Source organism: Aplysia californica, unplaced genomic scaffold (genome assembly GCF_000002075.1).
Source record: "Aplysia californica isolate F4 #8 unplaced genomic scaffold, AplCal3.0 scaffold00207, whole genome shotgun sequence".
NCBI lineage: Eukaryota > Metazoa > Mollusca > Gastropoda > Aplysiida > Aplysiidae > Aplysia > Aplysia californica.
In genome coordinates, this window is record NW_004797477.1 from 174565 (window position 1) to 188959 (window position 14395).

A 14395-nucleotide genomic window follows, 5' to 3' on the forward strand; every position below is an offset into this window, starting at 1 on the left:
CACACATTCACACAAAGTATCCCCCCAGCTCCATACATAAACTTAAAGTATCCCCACCCCTCTCACCTGTCGCAGTTGTTCCAGGGAAGCAGACAGCTCATTAATCTTCCTCCTCTCAGCCTCCACATAGCTCTCTCGCTTTTCCCCCTCGGCAGCGCGGATCTCGTCGATGGCGGCGTTCAGCTTCTCCTCTCCTGATGATGACAGTTACACAGTTGTCTTTCTTTTCCATAAACTATATCTAATGGAAACATTTGTGTCACAGTGCGGTGGAACCAGGCGTTCCTCAACTTTTGAGTATAAGAAGTTATTGGTATCATCTTAAAGGTTATTCATATGCCTTGCTTTCAATGAAAAGAAATATCTATTTATCTTGAAAAGAAGTCGAGATATTTGTGATTGAAAGAGGTAGGGGTCACCTGGTTTCAGAGGTAAAATTAGCAAGAAAATGACCGCAAAAGTTTGGCGCAAAAAAACGGAAACACACATTGCGGAAAGAAGCATTGGAGAAAATTGTAACAACAGGCAAGTTTGTTCGTTTTAGTAGAAGTTTTACGGTGCTCGCAACTGCATAAGGTCATATGAGCACCAGAAGATTAGAGGTGTTACAAGAGAGTAACAAATAGAAAAAAGTTAAGGACGATAGATGTTTGATAGGAAAGGAGAAGCAAACCACACCAAAGCACACGCCAACCACCCACAAAGGCAAGTTTGATAGAAATAGAGGCAGAAACAGACAGAGGGAAAAGATACTGGACAAGTTAACAACATGGCTGGGAACAGTAACAACGACAGACATCATCAGTGCAACGCAAGAGAGAGTGAAGTCGAGGTCCATGATTGTCCATGTCAGTCGGCAAGGCACCGGAGGATGATGATGAAGTCGTGTGTTAACACTTTGCTATCCCTAGGCTCATATAGTAAAAACCCTCACAATCAAAGGCAAAGGCATTTGGGGGAAAATCTAAAGAAACTGGGTGGCAAACATCGCCGATCAGCACGATGTGGCGGCAAAGTGTTAAGTGTGACAACTTGAAGCTGCTGGCACCACCAGTGACTGACCTTCTAACCGCGTCTTTTCCACCGCATCCTGCAGCCGGTGCTCCCACTCCGAGACCACGGCAGCCATCTTGTGTTCCAGCTCCGACTTGTTGGCGCTCTCTGTGTCGGTCAGCAGCTTCTCCAGACGCTGTTTCTCCGTGAGGGACGACTCCCACTTGGAGTACAGCAGGGCGATGTGCTTCCCCGGGTCTGTAACACAGGAGACAGTACGGGAAAAGTAAACTAATGTGTGCACACAAACACACACACACACACACATACACACACACAGACTCACAAACATACAGGCACACACACAGATACACACACACAGACACAAACACACACATACACACACACACACACAGACACACACAAACACACACATACACTGACAGACATAAGTAGAGATTTCTTTAAATTCTCTTCTGTGGTATGCACACATGGGTACACACACACACACATACATATGTAATAATAATAATAATAATAATAATAATAATAATAATAATAATAATAATAAAAATAATAACAATAGATAGCTTTTGTATAGCGCAAATCCCCAACAGCAAGCTCTATGCGTTTCACCGTCTATACTATTACCCCAGCAGATCTGAGAGCATTCTGAAACAACCTCAACTTCCTGGGAAGCATGTAGAGCAAGCAGCCCTTTATAGGCGCTAAAACACTAACATACTGAGAAGATCTTTCGCTGTCTATGGCCGGGTACCCATTCCCACCTGGGTGAAGTGAGAAAAATTTGTGTAAAATGCCTTTCCCAATGACACACTGTCGGCCTGAGGCTTGAACCCCCAAACCCGCAACCTCACGATTACGAGTCTGGTAGCCTAACCAAGTAGAGATTTCTTTAAATTCTCTTCTGAGTTATGCACACATGCACTCCCCCACTCCCCCCACCCACATAATGACACTTATCACTGATTGATGTTTCTTGTCTCTGTAAGACAGAGCTACTGTACAACCCCATAGTAACCGCCTCAGTGACCCCTCATGCTGAGGTCAGTTTCCGTACCGTCGGTGGATATCTTGACGTTGACCCCGCACGTCTCCAGCGCGTCCTCCACTAGCTGTTCCCAGCCACACTCGCCGTCCAGGAGCTCCACCACCAGGTCTCGGATCCAGGTCAGCTGATCGTCAGTGCTCAGCGATTGGACCACACTGCTGGCCTGCTTCAGCACCGAGCACAGGCGCCCGCCCGTGCTCACACTTGTCTGGAGACACAACGAGGGGACACACTTTGTTTTAGTCACAGTTTTGTTTTTCTTTCTTTTTTTTTTTTTCTTTTATGACACAACGAGGGATACTTTGTTTCAGTCACAGTTTTGCTTTTCTTTCTTTCATTTGTTTGAGTTGTACGACACTTGCAACACAAAATAGGTCATATATTTAAGTTTTAGTAAGAGTTTTACGGCACTTGCAATACAATAAGATAGGTTGTGTGATTTTTCCGAAGATTAGAGGTGTTGCTAGAGACCACAATACCGGTGACACGGACAAAGCAATGACCTGACAGGTGTCATGACGTGGGGGAATCAGGCACCTGTCAATTTTTTGGCATATGGAGATATTGGTCAGTATCATCTTAAAATGTTTTCATTTGCTTGGCTTTTGCCGAAAAAAAATATCCATTTTTCTTGGATGCAAGTCACAAGTAAAATTACCGAGAAAATGGCCATCAAAATTGCGTGACTTCCCAAAGCTTGAGAGTCCGTGGAAACTGAAAATTTACATCTTTTATGCATTTAATCGATGTTTTCCAGTAAAATGTAGACGGAAATGTATTATTTAATGGGCATAAAAGGTCCCAAATCTGCAGAAAAAAAACACAGTTTCTCCACTTTCATTATTTTGACGAAAGCCTGATTTCACCACGCTGCCTGATACATTATGTAAACTTCTCACCAGAGCTGCAGCCATTTCTGTTCTCAGCTTCTCGGCACAAGCCAGCAGCTCCTCCTTGCCCGCCTGGGCGCCCACCACATCCCCCTCCAGCTCCTTGATGCGAGACAACAACTTGGCTCTCTCCTCCATCAGCTTCTTCAGGGCCTCGATGAGATCGTCGTCCGAGACCTCCTTGTTCGGGACGGAAACCCCCGGGGTGGAGAAGGTCACCTGGATCACACGGCTTCGGAACCGCTCAATCTGGAAACAAGGCACACAGCGACCTTTTGTTTGTTTGTTCTTTTGAGTTTATGTCATTGTTTTTCTTTTTGTTTGGGCAAAGCAAGAGACAAGGTGACAAGTACGCTACGGGGAGTTATCATGATAACAACTATGTTCACCAAGTGTCTCGCGTTACTGTCTGTAACAGATCTGTCTCATAGAGCTACTGTCTGTAACAGATCTGTCTCATAGAGCGTCTGTCTGTAACAGATCTGTCTCATAGAGCTACTGTCTGTAACAGATCTGTCTCATAGAGCTACTATCTGTAACAGATCTATCTCATAGTTACTGTCTGTAACAGATCTGTCTCATTGAGCTGCTGTCTGTAACAGATCTATCTCATAGAGCTACGGTCTGTAACAAATAATCTGTCTCATAGAGCTACTGTCTGTAACAGATCTGTCTCATAGAGCTACTGTCTGTAACAGATCTGTCTCATAGAGCTACTGTCTGTCACAGATCTGTCTCATAGAGCTACTGTCTGTAACAGATCTGTCTCATAGTTACTGTCTGTAACAGATGTGTCTCATTGAGCTGCTGTCTGTTACAGTAACAGATCTGTTTCATAGCATTACTGTCTGTAACAGATCTGTCTCAGAGCTAGTAACAGATTTGTCTCAAAGAGCTACTGTCTGTAACAAATCTGTCTCGTAGAGCTACTGTCTGAGACACCACCGTCCCCCAAGTTACCGCCAGCACTTACGCGCTTCTGACACTGCTCCAGGTCGACCCGCACCACTCGCTCGGACCGCTGGACGTCGGTCACCTGGGACTTGGTGTTGTCCAGGTCTGTCTGAAGCTTCCTCTGCACGTCCTTCTCCGTGAAAACCTGGGTCTTGGTCTTGTCCAGCTCCTCTCGGAGCCCCGCGATGGTGTCCATCTGCTCCTGGACTTTGCTCTCAGCTGTCTTGAATTTCTGCATAATTTGAGAAATCAATTGAGAGGTGTGCAGACAAAATGAGTTACTTCTTGGATTTTAGCCTTATGGAAACTGATACATCAACGTTATAGGTGGAGTTTGTACAATTTGTAAGTATGGAATAATAAAAGACACGAAAGACCTGAACAAAATGGTATTAATTGAAAATCTATCAATCTGATCCCAGCGTCGATTTTTGTCGATATCTCCATTTTTAGTTTGCAAGAAGTAATTGTCAGCATGCCTCACAATTTGTTTCTTGTTTTAGTAAGAGTTTTATGGCACTTGCAAAACAATAAGGTCATGTAAGTGCAGAAGATTTGAGGGACTACAAGAGAGTAACAAACGCAAAAAAAGGAGGAGAGATCAGGGTGACAGATGTTTGATAGGAAAGAAAGAGCAATTCACACCCAGAGCACCCGCCAACCACCCACAGAATCAATTTGTTTATTTTTCTGACAGTTAGAGTGTAAAGAGAAGCACATAGAAAAGATAAAGTCATTCAGAGCAGAAAAAGAAAGACAGACAGAAACAACAGAGAGAAAAAAAGGAAGTATATATAGGACCTACTAGTGGCATTCTCCACATGCACGCTTACCTTCCTTTTTCTTATCTCTTCATCTATGTGAAAGTAAAGCACACTAGATCTAACAGTCATAAAAGAAATGTGTCACGACTTTGTGAAATCAGGCGCTCGTCAATTTTGGGGCATATAGGGTTATTGGTATCATCATAAAGCCTGTTCGTTTGCCTTCCTTTTGGTGAAAAAAAAAATATTCATCCATTTTGAATAGAAGTTGAGGTATTTGTCATTGAAGGAGCTAAGAGTCACCTAGTTTTAGAGATAACATTAGCGAGAAAATGGCCGTCAAAGTTTGGTAACTTCCATAGCTTGAGAGTCCTTGGAAACTGAAAATTTACATTTTTTGTACCTTAATCACTTTTTTTCAGTAAAATCCACACAAAAATGTAATTTTAAATGGACATAAAAGGCGGTGAGAAACTTAGAAAAAAATTGCCCATCGGCCAAAACAATGCAGATTTCTTTGATTTCATTATTTTGACGAGCGCCTGATATCACCATGATGACTCACAAATGTAAGCAAAGGATAAGAATGCACATTTTGCTCGAGTAAGGGCGTTAAAAAAAACGTAGGCCCGTTCCGGCATAGGTCTTTCCCAGCACACTACCATTCAACAGTTCACAGACTGTTACAAGACAAGGAACGTCTCCCATTACTTTCCTCGAACAAAGTATACCTACATGTGTCAGTACCGTTCTTGGACAGCCAAGAAATATTTCCCACTGGGACAAAAAGGTATCATATTATCTTATCTTATCTTATCTTATCTTATCTCATCCCATCTCATCTCATCTTAAATGTGAAGGGTATGTCAAGTTTTGTGAGTTAAGACAGGTCCATTTATAAAAACGTGTACTAACTAAAAGGTGAATAAAGTATTGATATAACAGCTGCTCCATTCTGTTTATGTGTAGATGTACAGAAGGGAATTTAAAGAAAACTATATGTGTGTGTGTTTTCATATGTGTGTGTGTGTGTGTCTTTATGTGTGAGTGAGTGTGTGTGTGTGTGTGAGTGTGTGTACACGTGCTAGTTTGTGTGTGTGTGTGTCTTTATGTGTGAGTGAGTGTGTGTGTGTGTGAGTGTGTGTACACGTGCTAGTTTGTGTGTGCGTGTGTGTGTGTGTGTGTGTGTGTGTGTGTGTGTGTGTGTGTGTGTGTGTGTGTGTGTGCGCATGTGTGTGTGTGTGTGCGTGTGTGAGGGTACCTGTCGCAGGGTGACCAGCTCTTTCTCCCTAGCGCTGTTCTCCTCCGCGGCCTTGGGAGACTCCTTGCCTTTCTGCATGAGAGAGACACATACACAGAGATTATCGAATGTCACACAGTGATACGCAATTTATACACAACTTACATTAGGGTGTTCTAGTTAAATCCAAATATACAAAGGATCAAAGTTCACATTATGAAATTGCACATCGTGAAAGACAAACGTACAAGAGGTCCAAGGTCACATAAAACCCACCCAAAAAATGCTTCCATGTAATACTTTTAGTTTTAGTAAGTGTTATACGGCACTTGCAACACAATACGGTCATATAGGTGCCGAAGATTAGAGGTGTTACAAGAGAGTAACAAACACAAAAAAGAAGGAGGAGAGATCAGGACGATAGATGTTTGATAGGAAAGAGGGAGTAAACCACACAAGAGCACCCGCCAACCATCCACACAGACTAGATTCTAGGTGGTGAGATGAAAACATGGCAGTGGTAAAGGAAACCAATTGCTTCGTCTGTCAAAGTTAATGTCATGGCCAATGTAGGAGGTAGTTCTGTGCAGAGATGAAGAGGTTACTTCCACATATTAAAGAAGGAAATAAAAGATAGGGGGGAAAAAACAAAAAACAAAACATCTCAATTATAAAAACAAAATCCCACAAACACAACACTACGGTAAGGATACTGGGGAAAGAAAACAAAAATCTTCTTCTCTTCTTCTTCTTTTCTTCTCATTCTCTTCTTCTTCTTTTCTTCTCATTCTCTTCTTCTTCTTTTCTTCTCATTCTCTTCTTCTTCTTTTCTTCTCATTCTCTTCTTCTTCTTTTCTTCTCATTGTCTTCTTCTTCTTCTCTTCTCATTCTCTTCTTTTTCTTTTCTTCTCATTCTCTTCTTCTTCTTTTCTTCTCATTCTCTTCTTCTTCTTTTCTTCTCATTCTCTTCTTCCTTTTTTTCTCTCAGTTTTCTGAAGAAGTTCAAACCAAAAAACAAAACAAAGAAGATGAGAAAAGATTGAATCAATCGGGTCTCTTTCATGATCAAAAACATCTGACTCTCTATCAATCATGGAGTTTTATCTCACAACTAACAAGATTACATTACAAAACTCACACATACATAATATACATAAATATGTCCAAGGGAAATGGTTACAGAGGAATATTGATGAATGAGTGCAGTGTAGAAATAAATACTACAGAAGAAAGAGGGTAAATAAAATAACAGGAGATATTCCAAGGGGTCTCAGCTCTGTATTACAAACTACACGATGTATTTGAGCCATAACGGAATAACAGAATTCAGTTTTCAGACAAAACCCTCCAAAACCGATTGTTCAAGTAAATTGTGTTCACTTTAGGCAGACTCCACTGTAGTAGTGACCCTGCCTTTAATCTTCAACAGTCAGGGTTTTTTTTACATTGCTGGACACGTTGGGGCAGTCTGTTGGCTATGTGCCCCCCCCCCCCTCCTCACCCCCACACAACATACTTTTCTCCGTCTTTCCCAAAAGGCATATCGCTTGGAATTCCTCACTGACAGAAAAAAACCATGACAGAAGCTACATGAGACATGGAGAGAGGACCTACCCAAACCTTGTATGTGTTAATGACAGATCAGGAGAAATGTACGTCTATATAAGACAGAGTATTTTGTTAAAGATACAAAAATACAATCAAGAATCAAGATGATAAATATTAGGAAAAGAGCAAAAGAGAGAGAAAAGAGGGAGTCGCTGGGGGTGGGAAGAGTGGGGGTGGGGGGGGGGGGGAGAGAGGGGGGTTTCCACAGTGGACCTACTGTACGTCAAACGACATCTCATTCTACTATGACATGCAACTACCGGAACCAGCAGAGAGTAATAAGGAAAAAGAGTGATGTGATCTTTACTGTCTCCCTCTCTCTCTCTCCAACTGTCACAGTAAGTTCTGGAACAATTTTTACTGACTCTCTCTCCCTCCTATTGTCACAGTTTAGTTTTAATAAGAGTTTTTCGGCACTTGCAACACAACCAGGTCATATAAGTGCTGAAGATTAGACGTGTTACAAGAGAGTAACAAACAAAAAAAAAGGAGGAGAGAGAAGGACGATAGCTTTTGATAGGAAAAAAGGAGCAAACCACACCAGAGCATCCGCCAACCACCCACAATCCCTAAAGGTAAAATGTTACTGAAGCATGAATGTGTTTTCTAAGCTGACTGAAAAAAAAAATTTAATAATCACAATAAGTCCAGAAGCAATCTTCTGCAAAGACGTACATGAGTGCAACAAGCAATCGACAAGGACGTTGACGTGGGTAACTTTGCCGCGCCCTCAAGCTCAATAATATGTTTCATACAATAGTAATACAAACCAAACAACAATATAGGAATGAACGCCCTACAAGGTAGTTCCACACACAGTACAAAGTTGAAACAATAATGAGTGCTCTATTGATGGGGGGGGGGTGAAGGAAAACTTTGATGCACAGCAGGCTTAGGTCACTGGCATTATTTGCTCTGTCTATCATCAACTAACAAACAACTCATATTTAACCCTATCCGTACGTCGTGTCTTATTATTATGTCAATTAGACGTGGGAAACTCTGTGCTACCCCTTTCCAAAGAGAAAATTTACTCGTTAATCCGATCCATACTCTTTGCATAACAGTCTGTCAAAATGATTTTTTGAGAAATACTGAAAGTTTCAAAGAGATCTTCCTACTATAAGTATTCTAGAATGTGAAGAATACTACCCCGGGCCTACAAAATGACTCCTGGCCATACGGATAGTTAAGAAATGAAAAAATAAAAAAATCACCCTCATATCCTCCGATGAATCTTTACAATCCAAGTTCCCTTCCTGGCTCCAGTTTTCTCCCCTTGTCTCTCCAAATCTTCCTCCTACAATTATCTAATCTTCTATTTGCGTCCGCCTTTAATATGTCTGTCTGTATGTCATATTTTTCTCTGCTCATTATTATTTCTGTGTCTCTCTTTTTTAGAAACACTTTTCATCTGTGTAAAAAAAATGTACATGCGAATGGGTGTGTATTTATGTGTGAGTGTGTGTGTGTGTGTGTGTGTGTGTGTGTATGAGTGTGTGTGTGTGTGTGTGTGTGTGTGTGTGTGTGTGTGTGTGTATGTGTGGATGTACATCTGAATGTGTTATAGTAAGTATGCCTGTCTCTCTGAGAGCACAAGTGAGCTGTGTGTGTGTGTGTGACTGGCAGTGCCTCATATATTTCCTCCAGTAGTTTTAGTAAGAGTTTTACAGCACTTGCAACACAATAAGGTCATAAGTGCCGAAGATTAGAGGTGTTACAAGAGAGTAACAAACACAAGAAAGGAGGAAAGATCAGGATGACAGATGTCTGATAGGAAAGAAGGAGTGAACGACACCAGAGCACCCGCCAACCACCTACAATCCCTAAAAGTAAAATGTTACTGAAGCATGAATGTGTTCTCTAAGCCGACTGTAAAAAAAAAAATAGTGTACTCTCTAATAATCGCTATTATGAATTGCTAAAACAGATAGAAACAGGGAATTATGTCAATTGTAAGGACCAAAATGTCAGGCGATATCTTTGTCCACAGGGCATATCAGTCTACTGCCAGTCAAATGTCAGTCTACAGTCAGTCTAGTACCAAACTACCATCAGTAAGCATCAGGCTAGGGTCAGTCTACCTAACGTCTAACGTCAACCTACTCTAACGACAGAGTTTAATACACAAAAAAAAAAAAGACCAAAAAAAGCACAAAGCAGTTTGTTAGCGGTCAGCAAAGGCACGGCTGCCATCCCTCCTCCACCACATCTCCACATAATAATAAAGATCACATCCAAGAGGCTGCTTACCACGATATATTGCTTTAGAAAAGGCGGAACTTCCTTTAAAAAAAACAAAAAAAACAAACGGAAGCAAATGTCAACAAGTTCAACAAACTGATGGCGGAATGATAACAGCAACAGCACACTGTGGTAAACAGCTACAGAGACAACAACAACAACAGCAACAGCACACTGAGGTAAACAGCTAGAGCAACAGCAACAGCAACAGCACACTGAGGTAAACAGCTACAGAGACAACAACAGCAGACTGAGGTAAACAGCTACAGCAACAGCAACAGCAACAGCACACTGAGGTAAACAGCTACAGCAACAGCAATGATTGTAACAACAGTGACAACGACATCATTCATGGTGACTTTGACGATGAGAGCAGTGATGATAATGATGATTACAAATTACATTACTGATAAAAGAGGGAGGAGGAGGAGGAGGAGGAGGAGGAGGAGGAAGAGGAGAAGGAGAAGAAGAAGAGAATGTCATTATAGTACTGTACATAAAGCATTCAACAATGTTTCCATATGATGTTAAGTTGGACAAAACAACACCGGAAAATCAATTTAAAAAACCAACAAAAAAACAAAAAAAACATAGCAGCAAATTAGTAAGTGTGCATCATATAAATGTTTGAAAAGCATCAGGGTTTTTTTTTTTTAAATTTGTGACACCCCCCCCCCCCCCACCCCACCCTCACCCAACACACACTTATTATTCAGTTGACTAACTTTCTGGACGAAAGAATAAAAACAAAGCAGCCTTTTCCGTTACATTCTGAACGTAACATCACTTCAGCAGGGAGTATATATAAATATTCAAAACGTACTCGAGATTATTCTAAGACTGACTACGTTATCGTGCATAACAAATGAAAAAGAAAATCTGAGGTCACCTTAGGGGGCGTCTTCTGGAGAGAAAAGAAATGAACAAACATATGTTGCGTGGTCTCCCATACTCCATTAAATGAACACAGAAAATAGTACCTAGAAGAAAAAAGGGGATAATAAACCAAATGCCCAGAGCAGCTCAGAGGTAAAAAGAGATTATCTTTGAGAGAATTAGTTCAGAAAAGAGCAATGAACAAACAAGATAAACGGAATTATTGACACTAAAGGATTGTGAAGTTGGAAGAATTGTAGTGAGAGTTTTACGGTACAAAAGTAAAAAATTAGAGGTATCACAAAGAAGAGAAAGAAGAGACGTAAGAAAAATAAATATTTGATCAGAAAGAAGGAGCAAACCACACCAGAGCACCCGCCAACTACTCACAAAAAACACTGAGGTCGTGACATGACGAGAACCCTGAGCATAACAGCACCATAGCTCAGCACACAACAGCCTTTTGTATAACAGCACAGCACAAAGACAGACAGCCGTGAGCCCAAGAGCAGCGTACACCACAGCACAGAGTAAAACAGCCTTGTGAACAACAGCAGAACAGCACACAACGACAGCCCAAAGCATAACAACACCAACAGCACAGAGCACAACAAAAAGCTTTGTGAACAACAAGAGAACAGCACAGGTGGCTAACACAACACACACACACACACACACACACACACACATACACACACACACACACACACAGAGGAACAACAGTGGAGAGATCTCAGTGGGTGTATTACATTTGCGAACCGACAATTTTCAAACGGCACCAAAACATTAAACTTGCAAACCTAAAAACTTTCAACGGTCACCCAACAATACACTTGTAAGCCTAGACGATGTCGGGGCAAATAAAGGATTTTGCTTGAATATGCTGGCACTGTTCTATTACAAATATCCCCCCCGCATCACCCAAACACACAACAGGTCAAACATTTGTAATACAGTGGCATACCATTTTGAGAGAGTGTCAAGCCTGTAAACACAGGAGGAATGCATTACGATCACCATCAACCATCTTATGCGTAACTAGATCTGGTACAAGTAGAACTGGATTACAAATTGTTAGATTCGCACATGCAATGCTTTTATTTCTGTTCAACCACTAGACCTAGCTTCGCAAGTGTAATGTTTTTAGTTTAGTGTTAGTAGAGGTTTTACGGCGTTCGCAACTGCATAAGGTCATATGAGGGCCAGAAGATTAGAGGTGTAACAAGAGAGTAACAAACATAAAAAAGAAGAAGGGGAGATAAGGATGATAGATGTTTGATAGGAAAGAAGGAGCAAACCACACCAGAGCACCCGCCAACCAATGTAATGTTTAAATTTGCTCAAGATTGAACAGGCTCCCAACTGTGATGTCTTGAAAAATAAAGTTTACAAGTGTAATGTTGGGCGACGGTTGAAGTTTTTAGGTTCGCAAGTGTAATGCTTCCAACACAGCATGAGCAATACAACAGACAACAACAACACTCGAGCGCGCAGCCGCCGCCACATTGTCGTGCGCGATGCGTCCTCCGCTCACCCTGGCACTGCTGGACATCTGGATGTCCCTCTCCCGGATGTCCTTCTTGAGGACCTCGATCTCCCTGGTCAGCCGGCTGATGGTGCTGTCCTGAGAATAATAATAATAATTATAATAATAATAATAATAATATTAATAATAATAACGATAATAATAATAATAACAATAATAATAAATGACATTTATATAGCGCTCAACCCCGATTAAAGTACACAGGCTCTGAGCACTTTACAATACAGTACAACGTACAACAGTAACATAAAACATTGTATAATACAACGACACTGACCATGAGTTTAGCTCTAGTAAGAGTTTTACGTCACTTGCAACACAATAAGGTCATATAAGGGCCGAAGAGGTGTTACAAGGGAGCAACAAAAACAAAAAAATGAAGGAGGGGAGATAAAGACGATAGATGTTTGATAGGAAAGAAGAAGCAAACCACACCACAGCACCCACCAACCACCCACTTCTAAAACACTGTAGACTTACAGTTCTCCGCCTGGTGCCTCACATATATCACTACACGGCACGTTGGAGTCTCAAATTTGTCTCCTTTCTGTCTCACTTGACATAACTATAAATCAATTGCTTCTGACTCACTTGACATATAATAAATTAATAGCTTCTGTCTTACTTTATGTAACTATAAATCAATCGCTTCTGTCTTATTCAACAAAACTATAAATCAAAAGCTTGTCTTTCTCGACAAAACTATAAATCAATTGCTTCTGTCTCACTCGAGAAAACTATATACCAAGAGCGTCTGTCCCACTTGTCAAAACTATAAATTTGTCTCCTTTCTGTCTTACTTGACATAACTATAAATCAATTGCTTGTCTTTCTCGTCAAAACTATACATTAATAGCTTCTGTCTTACTTGATATTCTACAAAGCCAGCAGATACAATATAAACCCATCAAATAAGCATGTTCGTTTGTTTTTTTTACCATTTGGCTAATTCTACGGTACTTGTAACACAATAAGGTCATACAAGTGCCGAAGATCGGAGGTGTTACAAGAGAGTAACAAACACAAACAAAGGAGGAGAGATAAAGACGACAGACGTTTGATAGGAAAGAAGGAGCAAACCAAAACAGAGCACCCGCCAACCACCACCCACCAAGCATGTTTCTAGCAGTGTTACAAAGATCAAACCCTAGAACCGAACCTTGTAGGACAAGCGTTAAAAACAAACAGCTAGCACTCTACTCATACACGTGTCTATTTGTCCCAACTACACACAAACATACAAACACACAAACACACAGTTCTCCCCCCACATTTCCTCAGCCATCTCTATATCACCTCACCAGGCAACCGAAAAGTTGTGAGTGCTGAGTCAGCAATCATAAGGTTAGGAGAGAGGGATAGAGAGGTCTCAGAAAAATAGCCACAGTTCTTTGGTTTTAGTTAGGATTGAAGTTTGAGTCGGGGCGAGCAGTACCAGCCACGAGTTTAGTTAAAGTAATAGTTTTACGGCACTTGCAACACAATAAGGTCACAAAAGTGCCGAAGATTAGAGGTGTTACAAGAGTGTAACAAACACAAAAAAAAGAAGAAGGAGAGATCAGGAAAATAGATATTTGATAGGAAAGGAGGAGCAAACCACACCAGAGCACCCGCCAGGCCACGAGGGGTGGAGGCAGCTACTCACAGGGACACACACACACACAGAGTGCCCAGACTTTCAGCAACACCAGACCCTTTCGGAGACGAGGACAGTTACATCAGAGCCTGTCTCATGGCAAGTGGACCCGCTCCGACTCCGATAACTAGTCACCCAACACCATAATAATTACGACAACTAGACATTTCTTATCTGATATTTCTTGATGAAAGAAAAAACAAGTGCTAGAGGAAAGCATTTTATTCTACAGCATGAATTTTAAAACACATCAAGAATGGTATTTTTGTCCCCTAAGCCAAGGGAACATCAAAAGTTTTTAGTTCATGACGATTTTTCTCACAGATCAACAAGAGCAGCGTCTGCGGTTAGTGTTATCTACAAAATGTCTGATGTGGTGAAACACCAAACCAATATGCTAGGATTTGGACAATTAAGACGCATCTTATCTTATCTTATCTTACCTTATCTTTAACCGTCATAATCTATTTATAGAGACACCAGCCACCTATGTGAGCAGAACGCCTGCCACCTTCAACGTTCTAAACCAGTCCGTTAGTAACAAACAGGGGACAGGGGGGGGGAGAGGGGAC

General features: G+C 41.3%; 1 protein-coding gene across 1 annotated transcript in view; it reads right to left on the reverse strand.

The window, feature by feature from the left end:
• The window catches only part of LOC101852179 (forkhead-associated domain-containing protein 1), a gene marked incomplete in the record, with an annotated part of 52489 nt that overhangs the window by 16989 nt on the left and 21105 nt on the right, over nt 1-14395 (reverse strand). The window contains 9 exon segments of the mRNA XM_013083047.2: nt 67-194; nt 1063-1251; nt 2075-2273; nt 2965-3204; nt 3929-4141; nt 5935-6006; nt 9775-9807; nt 10655-10669; nt 12176-12265. Coding sequence (XP_012938501.1) covers nt 67-194; nt 1063-1251; nt 2075-2273; nt 2965-3204; nt 3929-4141; nt 5935-6006; nt 9775-9807; nt 10655-10669; nt 12176-12265 — 1179 coding nt within the window.